Source organism: Archocentrus centrarchus, chromosome 10 (assembly GCF_007364275.1).
Source record: "Archocentrus centrarchus isolate MPI-CPG fArcCen1 chromosome 10, fArcCen1, whole genome shotgun sequence".
In the NCBI taxonomy this organism is placed as follows: Eukaryota; Metazoa; Chordata; class Actinopteri; order Cichliformes; family Cichlidae; genus Archocentrus; species Archocentrus centrarchus.
In genome coordinates, this window is record NC_044355.1 from 32358843 (window position 1) to 32382376 (window position 23534).

General features: G+C 41.5%; 1 protein-coding gene across 2 annotated transcripts; it reads left to right on the forward strand.

Annotated features, from left to right (window-relative positions):
• Positions 1 to 8984: 8984 nt before the first annotated feature.
• On the forward strand, positions 8985 to 22453 carry LOC115787218 (dead end protein 1-like). 2 transcript variants are annotated; one of them, XM_030739803.1, is made up of 5 exons: positions 8985 to 9029; positions 15170 to 15275; positions 15486 to 15811; positions 18407 to 18539; positions 21773 to 22453. In XM_030739803.1, exons 1-5 carry the CDS (start codon positions 9009 to 9011, stop codon positions 22327 to 22329), a joined length of 1143 nt encoding a protein of 380 aa, XP_030595663.1. In that variant the 5' UTR covers positions 8985 to 9008; the 3' UTR covers positions 22330 to 22453. The 2 variants fall into 2 exon arrangements, with proteins under 2 accessions (XP_030595663.1, XP_030595664.1); XM_030739804.1 differs by lacking the exon at positions 8985 to 9029 and adding an exon at positions 11393 to 11410.
• The last annotated feature ends 1081 nt before the right edge of the window (positions 22454 to 23534 follow it).

Below are 23534 nucleotides of genomic sequence, written 5' to 3' on the forward strand. Positions count from 1 at the left end.
ATTTCCACAATAATTGATGGGCTACTTGTGTAGATGATCTGGAGCCAATTTGGTGTCAGTGGGTGAAATGCCCTAGGACGAGTTCGTTCAAATAGCAGGCGTGGAAATCGCAAAAATTGACACCTTCAATTGAAGATGGCCGACTTCCTGTAGGGTTTGGGGTATGGGTCCAAGAGACTTTTTTGTACGTCTTAGGATGTTACATGAGCCTGTACATTTTCATACATGTAGATAAAACGTAGCTCCGGGGCTACTCAAAAAACATGCTATTTTAAGATATTCCGAGCTGCCACTAGGCGGCGCTCTAACGTTTATGGACTTTATGCATATGAATGTGTTCAGGGCAGCATGCTTATCACACCACTGAAGTTTGAGCCAGATTGGGCAAGTTGGCTTTGAGTTACAGCCATTTTTGTGTTCATGGCGAATCATCGAACTTTGCCGTCCCATAAGGGTCACGCCCTTTTGTCAAAAAGTCACAGTTTTAAAAACACAGTAAGTCCAAGTTCTTAAGGCTTTCCAGGTGAAATTTGAGATGGTTCTGCTAAACCACCTTGGAGCTGGACCTCCAAGTGTAAAATATGACATTTCCTGTTCCCACTAGGTGGCGCTGCGACTGATATTAAATATTGTCATATGTATGTGTTCAGGGGGGCACCCTCATCCTACTGGAGAAGTTTGATGCACATTGGATCATGTAGGTATGAATGAGAGGCAATCAAATTTTCATGGCGAATGATCAAAGTTCAAAGGGGCATAAGGACCCCTCCCCCTTGGCAAAAACTCACCATTTTCGAGATTTAGATTCCCCTGGGGGTGTAGGTTAGACAAACCAAATATGAAGATGATAACGTCTAAAACCTCTGAGTTATTAGAAAAAGTGTGAGGGCTGCAAATCGCCAAATTTGCATAATTAATTCAAAATGGCGGACTTCCTGTTGGGTTTAGGGCATGGCTCCAAGAGGATTTTTTGTGCGCCTGGACATGATATACATGTGTATGAAGTTTCATTCATGTACGTGAAACACAGCGGTGGGGCTCCAGTTTAGGGGGCGCTAGCGAGCCATTTGGGCGCGCCCTTGCCCGAGCCCATTAAAATACTTAAATTTTCACCAGGTGTGACGCATGTGCAAAGTTTCATGAGTTTTTGAATATGATAAAGCCCCCAAAAAGCCAATTCATTTGCCTGAATAATAATAATAATAATAAAAAAAAAAAAAAAAAAATAATAATAAACGAAGCAATTACAATAGGGCCTTCGCACAGTTCGTGCTCGGGCCCTAATTAAAGCCGCAAGCGGCGATGAGCGGGCCCTCGCACCCGGCGCGCGTCGACCCCTGGCGCGCTCCAGCCAAGCCGCGCGTCGACCCGTGGCACGCTCCAGCCGAACCGCGCTCGGAGGTTCTCGCAGACGAGAGAGTAGCTGGCTCACCCGGCTGCTGACGGCTCAGCAGGCTAGCCGTACTTCGCGTCGATCGTCTCCCGCTCCCACTAGGTGGCGTCGGTGAGTGCCCACTAATTAATATGTCACAATGCTCTATGTAATGCCTGCAGCCATCAATGAAACTGTAATGACCATAGGATGATGAGTATCAGTGTCCTACTGATTTCCTGTTGCCACTAGGTGGCGTTATGAGTGTGAAACAAAGCTGATAGAGGGGTGTGTCCGGTCTCCCTTACCCTCCCATTAAGCCTGTGAAGTTTGAGGCACATCGGACAATGTATGTCAGAGATGTAACAATTTGGTGCACTGTGGTATATGAGTAAAATCCCACATTTAGAGGGTTGCTACGGCAACAGCGTTCAATATTCTACAAAACCATGAATATCTTTTGATGGGCTACTTGTGTAGATGATCTGGAGCCATTTTGGTGTGACTGGATGAAAAGCTGTAGTAGAAGATGATTCAAATAGCAGGCCTGAAAAATGTGAGAAATGCTGCAAAAATGAAACCTTAATTAGAACATGTCAGGCTTCCTGTTGGATTTCGGCTATCGGTCCAAGAGACTTTTTTGTACGTCTTAGGATGTTACTTCAGCATGCACGATTTCAGGTACACAGACCAAGCACTGCCCTGGGGCTGATGTTTAGAACCTATCTGGGCCTGAAATGGAAAAAAAGTCCAAATTCAGAGGGTTGCTACGGCAACACCGTTCAATATTCTACAAAATCATGAATATCTTTTGATGGGCTACTTGTGTGGATGATCTGGAGCCATTTTGGTCTCACTGGGTCAAATGCCCTAGGAGGAGTTGAGGCAAAAAGGCCTGGAAAAGGCGAAAAATGCTGCAAAAATGACACTTTAAAGTGAACGTGGCTGACTTCCTGTTGTGTTTCGGCTATCGGTCCAAGAGACTTTTTTGTAGATGTTAGCATTTTACATCAGCAGGCACATTTTCAGGTACATAGAGAAAGCACAGCCCAGGGGCTGATGTTTAGAATCTCTGTGAATTTGAAATTGAAAAAAGTCCAAATTCAGAGGGTTGCCATGGCAACACCGTTCAATATTCTACAAAACCCTGAATAACTTTTGATGGGCTACTTGTGTAGATGATCTGGAGCCAATTTGGTGTCACTGGGTGAAATGCCCTAGGACAAGTTCGTTCAAATAGCAGGCGTGGAAATCGCAAAAATTGACACCTTCAATTGAAGATGGCCGACTTCCTGTAGGGTTTGGGGTATGGGTCCAAGAGACTTTTTTGTACGTCTTAGTATGTTACACGAGCATGTACATTTTCATACATGTAGAGAAAACGTAGCTCCGGGGCTACTCAAAAAACTTGCTATTTTAAGATATTCCGAGCTGCCACTAGGCGGCGCTGTAACGTTTATGGACTTTATGCATATGAGTGTGTTCAGGGCAGCATGCTTATCACACCACTGAAGTTTGAGCCAGATTGGGCAAGTTGGCTTTGAGTTACAGCCATTTTTGTGTTCATGGCGAATCATCGAACTTTGCCGTCCCATAAGGGTCACGCCCTTTTGTCAAAAACTCACAGTTTTGAAAACACAGTAAGTCCAACTTCTTAAGGCTTTCCAGGTGAAATTTGAGATGGTTCTGCTAAACCACCTTGGAGCTGGACCTCCAAGTGTAAAATATGACATTTCCTGTTCCCACTAGGTGGCGCTGCGACTGATATTAAATATTGTCATATGTATGTGTTCAGGGGGGCACCCTCATCCTACTGGAGAAGTTTGATGCACATTGGATCATGTAGGTATGAATGAGAGGCAATCAAATTTTCATGGCGAATGATCAAAGGTCAAAGGGGCATAAGGACCCCTCCCCCTTGGCAAAAACTCACCATTTTCGAGATTTAGATTCCCCTGGGGGTGTAGGTTAGACAAACCAAATATGAAGATGATAACGTCTAAAACCTCTGAGTTATTAGAGAAAGTGTGAGGGCTGCAAATCGCCAAATTTGCATAATTAATTCAAAATGGCGGACTTCCTGTTGGGTTTAGGGCATGGCTCCAAGAGGATTTTTTGTGCGCGTGGACATGATATACATGTGTATGAAGTTTCATTCATGTACGTGAAACACAGCGGTGGGGCTCCAGTTTAGGGGGCGCTAGCGAGCCATTTGGGCGCGCCCTTGCCCGAGCCCATTAAAATACTTAAATTTTCACCAGGTGTGATGCATGTGCAAAGTTTCATGAGTTTTTGAATATGATAAAGCCCCCAAAAAGCCAATTCATTTGCCTGAATAATAATAAAAATAAAAATAAAAATAAAAATAATAAACGAAGCAATTACAATAGGGCCTTCGCACAGTTCGTGCTCGGGCCCTAAAAAAAAAAAAAAAAAAAAAATAATAATAAACGAAGCAATTACAATAGGGCCTTCGCACAGTTCGTGCTCGGGCCCTAATAATGCTCACCTATACAAAGATACCAAGTTCTTCTGTTTCCGTTCCATGAATCTCCTCTCAATCGCATTCCTCATTTCAAGGCTAAGGGGGGTGTCCTGCTTTGTCAACTGGTCAATCATGAAGATGAAAATCCCATCAGCTTTAACGAGGGTGGTGTCATGGTTACAAAGCGATTCGACTCCCATCTTCACCGGCTTTAAGCAGGAGCTGAGTTGCTGAATGAGTGCAAGCTCTTTGTTGGTGATGATTAGTGTGTTGTTGATATCAACGAGGGTCTTCGTCACTGTGTAGTGCAATGTAGCGGTCCAGCATGTCAGCCAAACTGTTCCATCTGGTGCGACAGTCCAAGATGAGTGCCAACTCTTTCCCCTGGTCATGTTTGACACATTCCCTCAGCTTGTCGTTGCTGACTGGGGATTTGTGGAAGTGCCTCGCGATTTTACGCACTCGCTCCACGCTCCTGTACATGTCCTCTCTCACTGACCGATACCCATCCTCGCACACAGCTAACTCGTCATCAGAGTCTTCACTGCTCTCCTCCTCTTCTTCACTTGCTTCGCTCTCTCCATCAGAGGTGGCACGGTGGTAGAGCACATCTGTGACAGCCAGGTGAACTGCGTGGGCATAGCACAGCTGTAATTCCGGCAGCACCAGTCTCCCAAACTTCACCATCACTGATGCTCCATCCTTGGTGCAGCACACAATGTGTTGGTTCATGTCAAGCTTGAAACTTTGAAGCTGATTGTCAACCAACACTTTCACTTTTTCTGCTGGCATTGTTCCACGGACATGTATGACACCTAAATTCCAGTAAGTTTGCGCACCGTGCACATTTATGCTCATGTACCGCTTATGTTGGGAAGAAGTGTATTCGTCAATGGTCAACGAAAAACGCAACCCTTTCTTCACCATGTCTTGGAACATTTCGGCCAGTTTAATTTTCTCCTTGTTCGCAAACACTCTAACCTGCTTGGAGATTTCTGTGGGATTCTTTGGGAGAGTGTAGCCATCCCTCTTGAGTGCTGATCTCAGATACTCACATTTCGCCATACTATTAAAGGAGAATCCATGGAAAGCTGCCATCTCCGCTAGTATTTCTTCAAGAGACTTGCTGCTAACTCGGCTAAAGTAGCCATCCAGCGTTTTAGCACGTTTTGAACATGATGGCCTTTCTTCGTGTTTGTCATGTTTGGACTCTAAATGTCTGCGTAGTCCGCTTGTTGATCCACCAGAACATTTGACGACTCGGTCACACAACATACATTTGGCGCTGTCATTATCTATTTTTGTAAAATGCCCCCACACAAAACTGTTCGGAGACATCATTGCCTGTATGCGCCTCGCTTCTGCTGAGTTACCGCAATACCGTAAGTACTGTTGACTCATCACCCCATCAATGTTACCGTATGACAACAAATCGACGTGTGCGACTTTTTTCCCAGTTTCCCGTCTTACGTTTCCCGGGAAACGGGAAATGGTTCTGATCGCATTTCCCGGGAATATCGGATCCCGGGATTAAACCCTAGTATGAAGTTTCCCTAATAAGCATCAGTAATATAGATAGAAGCAACTTTATTCCTTCATTTTTCCCTCTTTGCTGCAAACACACATAAAACAATGTTATTAGTATTAATGTATGATCCTAAAGCAGAGCAGCTATTTTTCCTGCTGACCTCAGATCAAATGTGCATGTAGATTAAGCCGACATTTGAATTCTGTTTTTAATTCTTTACTCTCAGAGCATTAAACACCACTGAGTCTGCAGCTGAAAGAATAAAGAATAAAAAAACTGAAATTGTCTTTTAAACAATTTAATGAAATATAATCCATCAGATTCTCCCATGTCTGAATGATAGAGCTGTAATATTGAACTTGGCATTTTTGTCGGCTTTCCTTCCAGGCTTCAAATAGGCCAGACTTTATTAATTTAGCAGCTCATTTCCAGTCTTACTGACCAAAGCGCTTATTTTTTCTGTTCTGCATAATAGGCATCAAAGTATGAGGAAAATTTGTCATTTTTGATAACATTGTGAATACTGCGAAGACTAACGATTTTTTTAAAAAGCAGTAATACGCACACTTTTGTCCTACTCTGCAGTGCTTTTTTTCCCCTCACACACACTGCTGTGTTGTTTTCTGTCTGTATTATGTGTTTAACCTCCTCATGTTTTTCCCCATAGTATAGTTTCATCTTCCACTGTGAAATCAGCTGTTGCCAGTACACTCCTGAGTGGTAAGATGCTGCCAGTCCCATCCCAACATGTGGAGGGCAAACCCTGGCTTAACTTAGCTGGTTGATAACCAGCTTTGTGTGACTGCTTATCATGACTGCCAGTGTTAGGGCGAGTGAATCCAAATATTCAGTTCAGTTTTATTTATATAGCACAAAATCACAACAAACAGTTGCCTCATGGTGCCTTATATTGTAAGTTAAAGACCCTGCAATAATTACAGAGAAAACCCAGCAGTCAAAGCGACGCCTAAGAGGCAAAGTGTGCATATGTGCATGAAATAAGCAGTGTTTGCACCAGGGTTATTATAGTTAATGAAAACGAACGAAATAACGAAAACTGAAATTGAAAAAACATTGTCGTTAACTGAAATAAATAAAACCTATAATTAAAAGGAAAAAACGTTAACTAATTAAAACTGAATTGTGAGTTTACAAAACTAACTAAAACTAACTGAAATTATCGATAAACTGACTTTCATTTTCCTTTTTTTTTTTTAAACCTTGTGGATTGATATGAAATCATTTTTTCCGCTCTCCGACTTCAAGCTGGAAGCGCCGTAGGACAACTGTGTGAGTCCCGTATGGAGGTTCTTTGAGTACAAAAGCACAGATAAAATCGAAAGTCTTGTTGTGGATGATGAAAAATGCGTGGCACATTTCTCAGTCAGGAAAAACCAGCAACATCAAAGTCCACCTGAGAAGCGCACAACGGCTACAGAAACCGCTCTGATCCTACCAGGTAACCTGGCCTGCGCCTCTGAGAAACGTGACTACTTGTCGGGTCCACGCAGCCCAGAAAGTTGTGACTAAACTGTTGCGTCCTTGTGCGTTTCCGTCTACTTTATCAGTGAGAGAATAACAATCAGGAATAATAATCAAAGCATCAATATAAGGACTCACAACTGTCAGCAAATTCCTGGTAGGAGACTGCTGAAACTATCAGGATGGACGTGAAGGAATGAAGAAAGTGAAAAAAAAACAAAACAGGGACAAATATGTTTGCAGCCAAAAAACTGAGCACAAAGAGCGAGGACCAAAAAAGAAGTCCCAGCCTGCGCTGCATATAAAACACCTGCACACGACCACAAGGTAATTAACACACACAATCCAGCTACACAAGCATAAATGTGAACACGAGGTCGGCAACTTCCGTAGGTTGTGTGCAGAGGCCGTAAAGACCCTGCGAGTTTAATTAGCGAGCATCTAACCGAGCTAGCTCCAAAACAGAAGCAGCTTCAGGTGGTGAGAACATCAGGATGCAGCTGGATTTGAGCTTTGACTCCTTCAAAGAGTTTGTTTTTGTCAAACACCACATGTAGGTGTTGTTAATCTGCTGCACTGATGCTGAACTTTATTGTGGAGTTTGGGAATTCATGTTTTTCTTTGTTTCTCCCTGTTGATGTTCATGTGTGTCCTTAATATTACTATCAGAGGTGGCAAAAGTACTGACATTCTGTACTTAAGTAGAAGTACAAGTACCTATGTTAAAAAATACTTTAGTAAAAGTCGAAGTACTGGTTCAACTTCTCTACTTAAGTAAAAGTAAAAAAGTACAGGCTCTGAAATGTACTCAAAGTAAGAAAGTAAAAGTAGTTCTTTGGAGGATGTTTCTACCTGCTATTTTTGTGTAAAACAAACCGAACCTCATTATATATTATTGTAATAATATAAAATAGTACATGAGAATACAAATGTTATTCCAATCTAAATTTTAATTCTAATGAATGCACTCAGCTTGAATCTGTTATGTAGGACACAAACTGTGAAAGGGAATTTAAACACAGCTCTGTTCTCTGTGTCCTCCATAGTAGAGGGTGACTGTGTCACCTAAACACCAACATGAGGATACTCAGGGGTTACAGTGGGATTCAGAAGGTGGAGGAACCCTAAGATCAGCTGTAGTGGCTCTGAATTAGAGAAAAAAAGTAAAAACTAACTAAAACTAAACTATAATGTAAAATTCAAAACTATTATAACCCTGGTTTGCACAAATGAGAGCAACTTACTGAACATTGAGGAGAGAAACTGAAACTAAAGTGTTGATCCTATCATGCCATTATCAATCCAATAACAATACCAACTTTGGTATCAATATTATGGATATCTGGATCTGCCCACCCCTAGGCAGTAAGGGTCCAAAAAAACCATCTGCTCTGGGGCCTGTCACAGAGATATGTTTATTAAGTTGATGTTGGAGTCTTGAACAAGAAAATGCAACACACATACGCCTATTTTTAGCTAAATGCATGTGCTCATAAAAATTAACATCCATCCATCCATTCGCTTATCCTGGTCAGGGTCGCGGGGGGGGGGGGCTGGAGCCTATCCCAGCTGTCATAGGGCGAGAGGCAGGGTACACCCTGAACAGGTCGCCAGCCTGTCACAGGGCCAACACAGAGAGACGAACAACCTTTCACACTCACATTCACACCTATGGGCAATTTAGATTAGCCAATCAACCTAACCCCAGTAAGTGCATGTCTTTGGAATGTGGGAGGAAACCCACGCAAGCACGGGGAGAACATGCAAACTCCACACAGAGAGAGGGAGAGGCCTGGGCCAAGGTGGAATCGAACCCAGGCCTTCCAGATGGTATTCTATCTGTGAGGCAACAGTGCTAACCACTGCGCCACCGTGCTGCCCTAAAAAAATTAAACATATAGATAATAGTTACACAGATAAATAAGAGAATGCACAGTATTTTACCAAAACAAGTTTCAGAGTAGTCTTCCACTCTGGGCCGTTTATTTGTACATGAGACTAATTTCATTCCGTGTTTTTGCTCAGTGGGCAATGAAGGTCACACCGCGTCAAGAGGAAGCTGCTGGCCAATAGGAGGGCGGCTGCAGGTGAGGACCCGGGGTTACACAGTCACGTTACATTGCAAGTCTACAACCACGACGATGGAAAATAAGGAGACCCAGGTAACTTTTTTTCTTCAACTTTTTTCAGTTTTTGTGCTGTTTAATTGTTAAATTGTTAAATAAGGGCTGGTTGGTGAGCGGGAGTGAGGGCGCGAGGGCTGCTGTTGTTGAAAACGAACACGCTTGTTGGCTACAATGTTTAAAGTGTTGTCCCGACGTGCTGGCGTCATGCCTTCATGCTTCCCTTCATTACTGTTTAAGAAGCCCAGCTTAGACCATTAGCCCTTAACTTTCTACGATGAAGCCCCACCTGCCGCTAATTATATTAATAAAGCCTTCGTCACTGTTTTCTTCAGTTGTACTAAAAATGACCAACATTGTTTCCCCCTTTTTTCTCGCTGTGTTTTAGATTGAAGTGCGTTTCTACCGTCCAAGTTTATAAAACTTTGTGCAGTGAGTTTTATATTAGAGTGCAGGCTCCTCATTTCTGCATTCTGTATCAGAGGAATGAACATATAAATAAAATTAATCATGTTTATTATTGTCAATACTGCAGTCGGTTGTCTAAAGATAAAAAAAAACAAACAGCATTGAAGAGGGCACATGTTTACTGTTCCTATGGCCTTCTGTTTTATCCTATTAACTCCTAACAAACACCCCAATACACAACAGAGAACTGAGGTTGACAAACAAGTGAAAAAATCAAACCAAAACAGCTTTTGGAGTAGTCAGGACGGGCCTGACCACCCAGCTGAGATGTGGTATGACTTGAACATGAGTGTTCAACAAACACTCAGTGATCACCCAGTGTGTTACAAATATTTAATATGTGGAAATATGGAATATTTCATATTTGGAACACACAGTTTGTTTTTTGTTTGTTGTGGCTGTGAGACTGTGATTCAGTGGCTGCACAAAACTGCAGTATTTGCTGCCCCAGGAATGAAAATAGCCTGGCTAAAAAAAAAAAAAACACAACTTGTGTTTGCAAGTCTTTAAGTATCTGTTTCTGTTAGTCTGTATAGTCCACCAATCACACAGCCTGATTAGTACATGTATTACAGTCCTTACAAAGTTGTCATGAGGTAATGACAACAAGTCACCCATGCAAAGCTGATAAATTTAAACTTTAAAACCTTACATGTGTGAATTTAGAACTTCAAACAGAAAGATTAAATGGTCTGAAATGCTGTTAAGAATTGAAGATCACAGGGCTCCCCTGGGAAACCCCCAGAGGACTGCAGAGGAGCTGCATGAACAGTTACGGTAGAAGGAGGGGGTCTGGCACCTGCTAACAAAAATCATTGTGTGAATTAGGGCTGTGTCATATCACATTGTCCGCGATAATAATGGTATTAACGTGATTTTTTTTTTTTAAATCGTGATGTTGGAATATTAATAATAGAGAGAAGTTTACCATTCATTTATGTTCCCTATAGTGCACAACAGCAAGACAGGCTCCGACATGTCTGACAGCATGCGTCAGCCTCTGATGATTTATTAAAAATAGAGCTACTGTAACAACCTCCAGCAAGGCGCAGTGCTTTGCCAGATATGTAAGAAAAATGTTCCTACTGTAGGTGGAAACAACAAACTCGAAGCCAGCGACACCAGCAACCATGATTGGCGGTCTTCCAGGGGCAACAGCAGGCAACATGGAAGGAAATTTGAAACTGCTGGCTAAGGCTAAATATAGATTTGGTGAAATAATAATTCACGTTAGCAGTAATGACACCTGGTTACACCAAGTTAATATTGAATCATGTGTAACTTTGCCAAAATAATTCAGGACTCAGATTTTCTCCTGACCCCTCCCCAGCCTGACCATTTAGCTCCATGTTCTCCTTGAATCGCTGGCAGTCTGAGTGGTGTCCAAAAAAACAACGTGGGCTTTATAGATCAGAGATCCCCAACCCCCGGGCCGTGGACCGGTACCAGGCCGTGGGACATTTGGTACCGGGCCGCACATAAAGAATAAATAACTTAAATTATTTCCGTTTTACTTATTATCTGCGCCAAAACTATATTTTATTTTGAAAAATGGGCGGATTCGCTCCGTTACTTCCCTCCATGACTTCCTCTTGACGTGTCAAGTCGTTTCTGCTCACATGATACGTCACCACTAAAATGAAACCCAGAAGCTTCAGGCCTGTCTAACGAAATCGGTTGGTTGACCTACATAACGCTTCTTTAAATTTTTGAGTGCTCAACAAGAGTAGAAAAGCGCTATGTAAGAACTAGTCCATTTACCATTTTTATTTATCAACACCGGGGATAGCAGTGAGGTAGACCCAGCCATCAAACTGACTCTCCAGCGCTTGACACCGCGGCTCTGCAGCCACGCTCCATGTGAAATCGGCCGAACCCAGTCAAACCAGAAGCCAGCAAAAATGAGTATCAGAGAAACAAGCTCAGGGGGCTTACACTGATTCAGTGTTATGGTGAGTTGTATTTTTCATGCGCTTTATACAGTAAAAATCACCTAAGTCGAAGTCGCACAAATCGGGTTTTCGCTCTAGTTGGATGGCATCTGCAGGTCCTGATTTTTCCTAACATTAATTCCAATAAAATCATCACATAAAATCCGTCGGATATTCACCTACCTCGGATGAAAAATCTGGTCCCATTTTAATAAATTTCCAGTTAAATGTGATCGCATAAACTGGATGAGTTTAGCGCTAAAACCCTCCTCAGCTCCTGTCCGCCCACTTCCATGCATCGGCTCGTTCATGCACAACTACACACACACTAACAACGCCTGGAAATTGTTTTAGTGTTTATATCAGTTCATTTCACCGGGGACAATCGTGGCAAGTGTAAGCTACAAACTTGCACTTACGAGTAAAATTTCAGATTATAAAATTTGCAGAAGCAAATTCATAGATGAAGCAGAAGCCATTGCAGCGAAATTCGATAATAGACCCCAAACTGGGCCATTTGAATCCGACTGAGGTGATTTCTACTGTATTTGTTTTTGCGGTGTATCTTATTTTGAAGGCATGTTTTACCATGGCTCTAACAGCTGACCAGGGAGCGCTGTGGGCAGAGAGCCTGTTATTCATGTTGAGGCGGGATGTTACGAGAACGCTGCTGATAGAGTTGCATACGAATACAAAGTGGATTCCCGTTTTTTATTATTATACGTAGAAAATATCACACTTGGTTATGGTCGTATCATTTATTTTGACGTATTTATTCGCCACACCTTAAAAGCCGGTCCGTGGAAATATTTTCTAACACTAAACCGGTCCGCGGCTCAAAAAAGGTTGGGGACCACTGTTATAGATAATCGGGGAAAGTTTCTGGGGAAAACCATCCATCCCAATTTGGATGGAGCAGTTCTCATTTTCGCAGCAAATACTGTGACGTAAGAAGAAAGAAAAGCAGGGAATAGAGAAAACTGAACAGACTGAAAATTATGACCCAAAAAGAATATAAAGATATCTACGCAGCACACGGGGCTAAAAAAGTGGATTTTGCATATGTCTCCCTTAAAGGTACTGTGCTGCGGTGGTTTGAATCATATTTATCTAATAGATTGCAATTTGTTCGTGTAAATGGGGAGTCTTCTTCACACACTAAGGTTAATTATGGAGTTCCACAGGGTTCTGTGCTAGGACCTATTTACATGTTCTATTTACATTATACATGCTTCCCTTAGGCCTGGGCTGTCCAATCTTTTTTCAAGGAGGGGTAGATTTGATAATGTGAAAGTACCCAAGGGCCAACAGTCCCTGATGACATTATTATAAACAATAAAAAATGCACATAAATATTCTTTTAATATTTTCATTTTCATGCAGCAGACAAAAATGAAGTAAGCAAATGTAACCATTAAGATGAACACAGAGCATGCTATCTTTTTTTTTTTTAAACATATCTTTATTAGTTTTATTCATTTATGCCATGAATAACACTTCCCTAACCTTCCCATATTGAGCAACTGGCAGTGTTTAAATAAAAATTAAAAAAAGAACAAAAACAAAAAAACAAACTAATAATCATAAGAGAAATTACAGTAAAATAACATGCATTCCTCACATAAAGTAGCTATTATAATTATCTCATATTCAATGCCTCTTCAATATCACAATTTTTCACAAATTCCAAAAACATCTTCCATATACCATAAAACTCAGAAGCTTTCCTCCTAACTATATAGGTCAGCTTTTCGAGAGCCAAACTCGAAGTTCAGTTCTTTAACCAGTGGCTAAGAGAGGGGCAGTTTACATTTTTCAGAATAGTGCAATAGAGCGCCTGGGCTATAAACAAAGGTCAACCGTTTTTCTTTCCCTGCTGGTTCCAGACCAATTTTTTGGGTAACTACCAAAAATACATAACTTAGGGCATAAAGGTATTGGGTTTGATACTGTCTGAGAAAGAAAGTTTAACACGGAACTCCAAAATCTTTGTACCTTCTCACATTCCCACAAGCAATGATATAGTGAACCCTGATAGGTGTTACATTTATAACAAAGATCTGGATTCCTGGGGTCAAACTTATTCAGCTGTAAAGGGGAAGCTGCTGGCCAATAGTAGGGCGTTCTCATTATCCAATTATACTGTATTAATCTCAGTCGGGTATTGATGGTTTGTGTATGCGTCTTTAAACATATTCTACTCCATTCCTCAGGTGAGATATCCTCCTGTAAATCACGTAACCAACCCTGTCTTTTACTTTCAGAATTGTCATTGTGGTTCTCAACCAACATGTTATATAATTGAGTGATCAGGCCTTTACTGATGGGTTTATTTTTTGCCATAAATCTTTCAGAGCATGCTATCTAAATTTTCAGCAGAAATTTCAAACTTATAGAAAACTATAAAGTACAACTCTGTAATTCTGATAACAGAGCAGCAGGCGAGCTACCTAATGTAAAGGGCACACAGTGCAGGTTTGTTCGAGAGCAGTAGTAGACATGTGTAAAATGCCACTAGGTGGGAGTCACTTAGTTTGAATCTCAAGCGGTTCTCGTTTAAGTTCAGAACAGAGAAAGTCTGCTCACACAAATATGTGTCACCTATGACCGCCGCCCAAACCCCACGATTGGTCCATTAGTCAGTCATCTTCTTTTTGAAGAAACATGGTGTCCAACTAGACACTTACTTGGGATGGCATTACCTCCAGTCTCACTGTGAGTAATCTTGGAGTCCTTTTTGACCAGGATATGTCCTTCAATGCACATATTAAATATGTAGGATTGAGGGTTCTGCATTTGCACAGATGTCTCAGAGTGATGCTGAAAAGCTAATTCATGCATTTATTTCTTCTAGGCTGGAATATTATAATTCATTACTAATGACAATATTGTGCAGGTTGCTGAAGAGTTGCAACATGAAGTTACTTTGCTTATTGTTAAACTAAAGAAGCTGGTTAAATTGTTACAGTTATACTTTTACTGAAAAATTACAGGGGAAACACTGTCACACCACTATTGTGCACTTTATGTAATGGATTGTCACAATTATTGAACTATAATGGTGCTGCTGGCACCTTGTGATATTTGAGTTAGGTAGTCTGTCATCAGTGACAGCAGCTCAGTGGAAAATGACTTTCATTTTCTTTGCACTAATGAATGCTTCTTTCAGTCTGTGTCAGTCTGGTTAAAGTGGAGCTTTTCTGCCATGTATTTATCTTTAGAATGGTCCAGATTAAAAATGGCTTCTGTTAATGAGGTCAGTACAAGTAATTTCTGTGAACCATAAGCTTAGGCTAAATCGGCGGTCTCAAACTCCTGGCCCACGCTTTGCCCTCCAATTAAGAGGAGCGAAATGTCAAAAAAGTAAATTTAAGGGCCAAATTGTCTTATATTTTTGACATCAAATTGCATTTGAGACTGCTGATAGCATAAATGTTAGGTTTTTTTTACTCTTTCTTCTGTATGAAATCAGAGAGAAGGGCTGGTCTTCATCTCAGGCTCACAGTGCTGGCTATAAGCAGAAATGCTCCTTTGACCCACTGCTGAAATCTAAGGTACAGCCAGTCACAAGAAAGTTGTTTTAAAGAGAGCAAAACAGCTTGTTTCAGGGGGTGAACTGAGGGGCTGCACCAAGGCTCAGAATAAAATAAGGATTGTGTTGAACTGTGAATCATGTAAAACTACTCCAGAATCCAAGAATAACAATAAGAATTTGGAAATTAATGTAACAGGTCCTCTTGATGATGATACTATGCTGGTTCTACTTTGTTTCCACCTCAGGTGCTGAACCGTGAGCGGATGCAGGCTCTGGAAACCTGGCTGCAAACAACCAACACAAAGCTGATTCAAGTTAATGGCCAGAGAAAATATGGAGGACCGCCTGAGGGTAAGAGAGAGGCAGCAGCAGCTTAGTTTTTTCATGTGTACCAATTCAATTAACACTAACCTTCTGACATCAATACAGCAGCCACAGTTTGCTTGAAAGAAGCAGCATTCCAAATGTTGTAGAAGATAATTTTGCATTAGACTGAACTGAAAATTGCATAAAGCAAATAAAATACCATCATCTACTCTATCTCCACTCTTTCATGGTCAGTGTGGGATGGTCCCACCCCAGGACCCCACTGCGAGGTCTTCATCAGCCAGATCCCACGGGACACCTATGAAGACCTGCTGATCCCCCTGTTCAGCTCTGTGGGAGCGCTCTGGGAGTTCCGACTTATGATGAACTTCAGCGGGCAGAACCGTGGCTTTGCCTATGCCAAATATGGCTCACCAGCTATAGCTGCTGAAGCCATTCGCCAGCTTCATGGCTACCTGCTGGAGCCCGGCCACCACCTCAGTGTCTGCCACAGCACTGAGAAGAGACATCTCTGTATTGGGGATCTGCCTGCTGCCACTAGACAAGAGGACATACTGCAGGTACGATTGAACTGTGGAGTGTTCTTCTTGTTATTTTTGTTGAAGAGAGAAAAAAGTGAAATTGTGTCACAGTCAGTAATAAATAGCACATCTATCACTCATGAATACAGCTCTATGCACAGTTAAATGTAGTGAACCTTGAGCAGAATGTTGTTATTGCTTTGTACACAAAGACAATCTGAATTTAACCAATAACACACTGACAGCTGGAACCTCTGTGCTAATGTCTTGAATCACTGATGAAAGGTTGTTTAGCATGTATTCATCAATCACAACAACTCTGACAGGACCTTGGAAGAAGCATTATAGATATGCATGAAGCTGGAAAAGAACTGTCTACAACAGCTACTCACTTAAGAAGTGTGTGGCATGCAAAGAACACAGCGATATGCAAAAATATTTGTTCATCTGTCCAAAAAAAAAAAAACACACTGACAAGAAAAGTCTTCATATTCCCAGATTTTTAACAATTCAAATACATTTTATATATATATATATATATAGCATCAAAACTCAAAAACAGTGACCTCAAGGTTTTTTATATTGTAAGGTAAAGACCCTATAATAAGAGAACCTCATCAGACGACTCCCTGTGACCAAGCACTTGGCAACAGCTTTAACAGGAAGAAACCTCCAGCAGAAACAGGCTCAGGGAGGGGCAGCTATCTGCCATGACTGGTTGGGGGAGGGGTGATGGCAGGGGCCTCTCTTCTTGGAAGGGAGCCAAAGATTAATAATAACTAATGATTAAATGCAGAAGGGTGTATAAAAACAGAGAAAGTGAAAAGAGATGAAGAAGAAACACGTCATCAGAAGCCCCCAGCAGCCTAGGCCTATTGCAGTATAACCAAGGAAGGGTTCAGGGTCACCTGATCCAGCCCTGTCAAAAAGGACAGTTTTAAGCCTAATCTTAAAAATAGAGTGGGTGTCAATTCTAAATGCAAACTGGGAGCTGGTTCCACAGAAGAGGTGCCTGAAAGCTGAAGGCTCTGCCTCCCATTCTACTTTTTATAGGAATTCTATTCAATTTCATTTATATTGCGCCAAATCACAACAGTCTCCTTAGAGCGCTTTAGGAATGGGGTCTAATAAACAACATCGATCTTTTGAAGCTAGTAATTATTGAACTTTACTCAAAATCAATTGAAGAAAAAGAGTCTAAGTAAATATCAGTTGTATTGAAGGTAGCTGTACATGATATGTACATATATTTTAATTATATACATGTATTGTGAATAATTCTTTTTCTCTTAATGGTTAACACTTGAAGTTATTACTAGTTGAGGTTAAATAAACATTTGTTTGAACAGAGCTCTGACTCTGTCAGTCTGGCTACACTGCTGAAAAGAAATCTGGGGTTATTATTTTCTTCAATCAGTGATGCATTGTAAGACCACCTAACTGTATGGAGGGCTTTTTTAAAGCACAACAAACTCTTTTTCCAGGCTAAATAAAGATATTATAAATTACTACACATAAAGTAGAAAAGTTCTATATCCAAACCAGTTCATTTACTATAATTGATGAAGTTTGCAGGGATCTGGTAAGAAAAAATTGCTAGCGCTAATAGCCACAGTCACTTGCTAATTATGGTAATAACTGCTGGCTAGAACCCTGGTGTGGGATCATCTGGATAGATAACGGAACAGAATATAGCCAACATCCAAAGAGGAGCTTTGGAAAGTCCTTCAAGAAGCCTGGAGAACAATTCCTTAAGACTGCTTAAAGAAAGCTGCCTCAGAGAGTCTGGCTGTGTTGAAGAGTAAAGGTGGTCACACCAAATTCATTTCAAACCTTTATTTAACCAGGAAGAAAAACACATTGAGATTAAAATCTCTTTTTCAAGTGTGTCCTGGGTAATGACTCAAGTTCAGCTGAATTGCACAAACTCTGTTTCTGCCTTACATACGGTATTTCCATGGATGCTTATACGTTTCAGTAAATTAGTGCACTCGTTTCATGGTAAAATATAAAGAAAGGAGGGGTGGTACTTTTGCACAGTACTATGTAAAACAGGGCTGCAACTAATCATTATTTTGGTAATAGACTAATCTGTCAATAGTCACAATTAAAATAATGATCCATAAAAATATGAGTTTGAAAATAATCAAATGTATTTTTAACACTAATGTGGCATCACAATAAATATCAAACAATGTTAAAGTGAAAGTAATTTTTAATTTTTAATGAAAATAATGCACAAATAAATAAATAAAAATGGTCTGACCAAAAATTCAAATATGGCTTCAAATTAAATCAAAAAGATTTAAAATTCCACGTCGGCTAATTTTTGAAGTTAACGTCATCGACTGTGTCGACGAATCGTTGCAGCTCTAGTATAAAACGTCAGCTCACATTTTAACAGCACAGCAAAGTATATGTTATATTAACTTCTGCCAACTTTACAACTTCCATGTTTGTAGCTTCTAGCCTTCTGTGTTCCCCTGGATAGAGGATGCTAGTAGCATCAGCAACAGAAATGTTGTATAGCACATACAGTGTAGTGTTGAATTGAGCCAGAGCTGGCATTGAGAGTGCCGCATGACCATTGTATGGATGAATGTTGCCTTCTGAGTAATGATGCTTTCCTTCTAGATGCTGCGTGTGTTGGTCGAAGGGGTGGAGAGAGTGTCCCTGAAGGCCGGCCCTGGTATAGCGGGGGTATCTGCTATAACTGCTTTCTCATCTCACCATGCTGCGTCTATGGCTAAGAAAGTGTTGATGGAAGGTAGGAGATGGATGAAGTTTATTAATTTTGATTATGGTCACATTTCTGGCGTAGCACGGTGGCGTAGTGGTTAGCGCTGCTGCCTCACAGATAGAATACCATCTGGAAGGCCTGGGTTCGATTCCACCTTGGCCCAGGCCTCTCCCGCTCTCTGTGTGGAGTTTGCATGTTCTCCCCGTGCTTGCGTGGGTTTCCTCCGGGTACTCCGGTTTCCTCCCACATTCCAAAGACATGCACTTACTGGGGTTAGGTTAATTGGCTGCTCTAAATTGCCCATAGGTGTGAATGTGAGTGTGTAAGGTTGTTCGTCTTTCTGTGTTGGCCCTGTGACAGGCCGGCAACCTGTTCAGGGTGTACCCTGCCTCTCGCCCTATGACAGCTGGGATAGGCTCCAGCCCCCCCGCGACCCTGACCAGGATAAGCGGAAGCGAATGGATGGATGGATGGATGGTCACATTTCTGTGCCAGCCCAGGTGTCATTTAGTCATGAAAGAACTCTGCCTGTTGCTGGTTAGCCACTCCACTGTCATCATCATTTTTGGCTCGATTTCTGGTTGCAGCCTTTTTCCTGCTGTTGTGTATCCGATGTTAAAACCTCACTGAATCACAGACGTGTGGGCTTCAATTCAGAGAGAAAGGAAGAAATGTAACAGAAAAATGTGAATATGCTGAAAACAAATACAGGTGCTGGTCATAAAATTAGAATATCATGAAAAAGTTGATTTATTTCAGTAATTCCATTCAAAAAGTGAAACTTGTATATTATATTCATTCATTACACACAGACTGATATATTTCAAATGTTTTTCTTGTAATTTTGATGATTATAACTGACAACTAATGAAAACCCCAAATTCAGTATCTCAGAAAATGAGAATATTGTGAAAATGTTCAATATTGAAAACACCTGGTGCCACACTCCAATCAGCTAATTAACTCCAAACACCTGCAAAGGCCTTTAAATGGTCTCTCAGTCCAGTTCTGTAGGCTACACAATCATGGGGAAGACTGCTGACTTGACAGTTGTCCAAAAGACGACCATTGACACCTTGCACAAGGAGGGCGAGACACAAAAGGTCATTGCTAAAGAGGCTGGCTGTTCACAGAGCTCTGTGTCCGAGCACATTAATAGAGAAGCGAAGGGAAGGAAAAGATGTGGCAGAAAAAATTGTACAAGCATTAGAGATAACCGCACCCTGGAGAGGATTGTGGAACAAAACCCATTCAAAAATGTGGGAGAGATTCACACAGAGTGGACTGCAGCTGGAGTCAGTGCTTCAAGAAGCACCAGCACAGACGTATGCAGACATGGGTTTCAGCTGTCGCAGTCCTTGTGTCAAGCCACTCTTGAACAAGAGACAGCGTCAGACGCGTCTCACCTGGGCGAAAGACAGAAAGGACTGGACTGCTGCTGAGTGCTCCAAAGTTATGTTCTCTGATGAAAGTAAATTTTGCATTTCCTTTGGAAATCAAGGTCCCAGAGTCTGGAGGAAGAGAGGAGAGGCACAGAATCCACGTTGCTTGAGGTCCACTGTAAGGTTTCCACAGTCAGTGATGGTTTGGGGTGCCATGTCATCTGCTGGTCCACTGTGTTTTCTGAGTTCCAAGATCAACGTAGCCGTCTACCAGGAAGTTTTAGAGCACTTAATGCTTCCTGCTGCTGACCAACTTTATGGAGATGCAGATTTCATTTTCCAACAGGACTTGGCACCTGCACCACAGTGCCAAAGCTACCAGTACCTGCTTTAAGGACCGTGGTATCCCTGTGCTTAATTGGCCAGCAAACTCACCTGACCTTTAACCCCATAGAAAATCTATGGGCTATTGCGAAGAGGAAGATGCGATACACCAGACCCAACAATTCAGAAGAGCTGAAGGCCACTATCAGAGCAACCTGGGCTCTCGTAACACCTGAGCAGTGCCACAGGCTGATCAGCTCCATGCCACGCTGCATTGCTGCAGTAATCCAGGCAAAAGAAGCCCCATCTAAGTATTGAGTGCTGTACATGCTCATATTTTTCATGTTCATAATTTTCAGTTGGCCAACATTTCTAAAAATCCTTTTTTTGTATTGGTCTTAAGTAATATTCTCATTTTCTGAGATACTGAATTTGGGGTTTTCATTAGTTGTCAGTTATAATCATCAAAATTTACAAGAAAAACATTTGAAATATATCAGTCCGTGTGTAATGAATGAATATAATATACAAGTTTCACTTTTTGAATGGAATTACTGAAATAAATCAACTTTTTCATGATATTCTAATTATATGACCAGCACCTTTTATTAATAATAGTCAGACGCTGGAACCAAACAATAAGGCTACATCCATGTTTGCACAAGCATTTTTTTTTTTTTAATGGCTATTTTTCAAAAGCAACCAGTGGCAGTGCAACCCTGTATAGAAATACTGGCCAATCAGAAGCCTACAAACAATAACAAAGGTACACACTCTGACATTTAAAAAGGAGAAAGGTACAGAAATTTGACATTGCGAGACAAAATATTTGATTTTTCTTTGTGTTTACATGTGAACATAAGGAAAAATCAAATATTTTGAGTGTGAAGCTCCGTTTTCAATAACTTAAAACACTGTTTACATGTGGGCAAAAGGCCAAAGTACATAGAAAAAGCTGTGCATACAAACATGCCTGTGCATATGTGGAACTGGTCTGAAGCCAGTGTTGTAGGACTGGACAGAAGATCCCAGAATCTGCAAAGTGTCAAACTGGCAGGAAGACACATTAAGCTTCAGCATACATGAACAAACATACATACATGAGCAAATTGAATATGACAATTTAAAGTTGTAATAATAGTTTTTGCAATTTCTATCCATTGCTCATTTATAATCATTAAGGAGTGTGTGAGAGCCGGATAGTGAGCAGTAGTTTGAGTGGGTTTACTCTTGTTTTTGGTGTAGATACAGTGTGAGGATTCTCGGGGGTTTATGAAGAATATGACATCATCAGAAATGAGGATCCTTACTCCTGGTCCTTTTCATTAGACCGAGCCCCTGAATGCAGCGGAGCTATGTGAAGAGCTCAAAGAGCTCTCTGTTAGTTTTGCTGTCAGCAGTTCTAATAAAAACACATTAATTCTATCTCATATCATGATTTGTCCCTCACTAAGATTTTATCCCTGTTGGTTTGATGCTAATGACCAAACAACTCTGCAGGTTAATACTTCTTCCAGCTAATCTCAGCTCCGCTCTGCTTCCTTCTGTCTGCAGAGTTTAAGAAGCAATTTGCAATGGCTGTGTCAGTCAAGTGGCATTCAACCGAGAAGCTGAACCCTGCCGAGCCACGCTGCCCTCAGAAACCTGCAAAGAGCCTGTTGCCATCACCCCAGAGGCCCCCGCGCTACACCAAAAATCCCCCACAGCCCTCAGCACCGCCTCCAGGCCTGCCCCTCCCTCTATCCATCCCCTCAGCTTTCTGCAAAGCAGTGGGCGGTCCCACTGCCCCACAGCTCCCTCACCCCAAACCCTGTCCCACCTCTTTCTTCACCGAGGGGCTTCTTGGAGCATCACCAGTAATGCTCCTCCAAAAACTATGTGAGGTGATGGGCTTTGGCCAGCCATTTTATGATATGCAGTACAACCATACTGGGCCGGATGGATTCCTCTACTTCTCCTATAAGGTGCAGATCCCTGGGATCACTGCTGTTTTCAAGGGGCTGGTCCTGATCGCACCAGGATCCAGTGCCCGCACCATGGTAGGAGAGGCCCAGAAGGCTGCAGCCCAGCAGATCCTGCAGAAGGTGTGCCTCAACCAGTTCAACGCCTGATGCTGTTGTGGAGTTGTGTTTTCACTCCATTTGGGATGTTATGTAGTTTAATTTCCTGCATGTTTTTATTAGCACTGTTTATTTGTCTTATTTGAACTTATGCTTTTTATCTATGTTGTCTGTTTTATGCATGCTTTTTTACGCTATGTTACTGTAGGCGAGTGTTCTGTGTTACTGGATTGGTTCTCATTTTAAATAAATGAGCTTTGTAAAGAAAAGGTGGTGTGTGTGTGTGTGTGTGTGTGTGTGTGTGTGTGTGTGTGTGTGTGTGTGTGTGTGTGTGTGTGTGTGTGTGTGTGTGTCTTTTTTATTATTCAGGCTTAAAGGCTGATGGGGTATTGTGGTCACCCCTCAAGGTCAGAGGTCAAGTTTTCTGAAAATCTTGTGAATGTGATAACTGAAGAATGAGGCAACACAGGATTTTTTTTTTTTTTTTTTACACCATGCCAGAGGTGTATTTACTCAGGGAGGGTGTCGTATAGACTTCTCATACTGGTAGCTGCATTTGCTGACAGTCTGACACTTTGGAATTTGGCAACTTCGATATAATTCATCCAATTTTTTAATTTTTTATTTTGCATGTTTCTCAGTGGTGCAGTATAATATGTTGTTATACCAGCACCACTGTTTCAGTGTTTTAACAAAACGGCATTGAAAGCTTTTTCATAATGGTGATGATCCTTCTGCTGTCAGATTTGCAATTACAGTGATGAGGCCAAAAGGACTGACTCAGATTTAAGTTTAATTTTTTAATTTGTTACCAGTTACAAATGAGAGATCTTTGACAAATAACAGCCAGTGAAGTAACATTCACTGTGTCATGACAGTGCAGGTAAGAATACATTATGATTATGAGAGCATTTCATACATTGAAGCTTAATAAATTGTTTGCTTCTGGTGACCATCACTATGGTCACTAGATCAGGAGGCAGGGATGTTTTGGGGGTTTTTTTAAACAATGATAAATAAGCATTTGTAGGTCCTGCAACATAAAATGAGAGTTTTAAGTGACTGAAGGTTACGTAGTACATACGTAGATGACTCTGGTGTCTGGAACTCACCCAGCAGGGTCACTGGAAGTGGAGCTTTAAATAAAAGTACCGTATTTTCCGGAGTATAAGTCGCACTTTTTTTCATAGTTTGGCTGGGGGTGCGACCTATACTCCGGAGCGACGTATATGTGACATTTATAACACATGAACCAA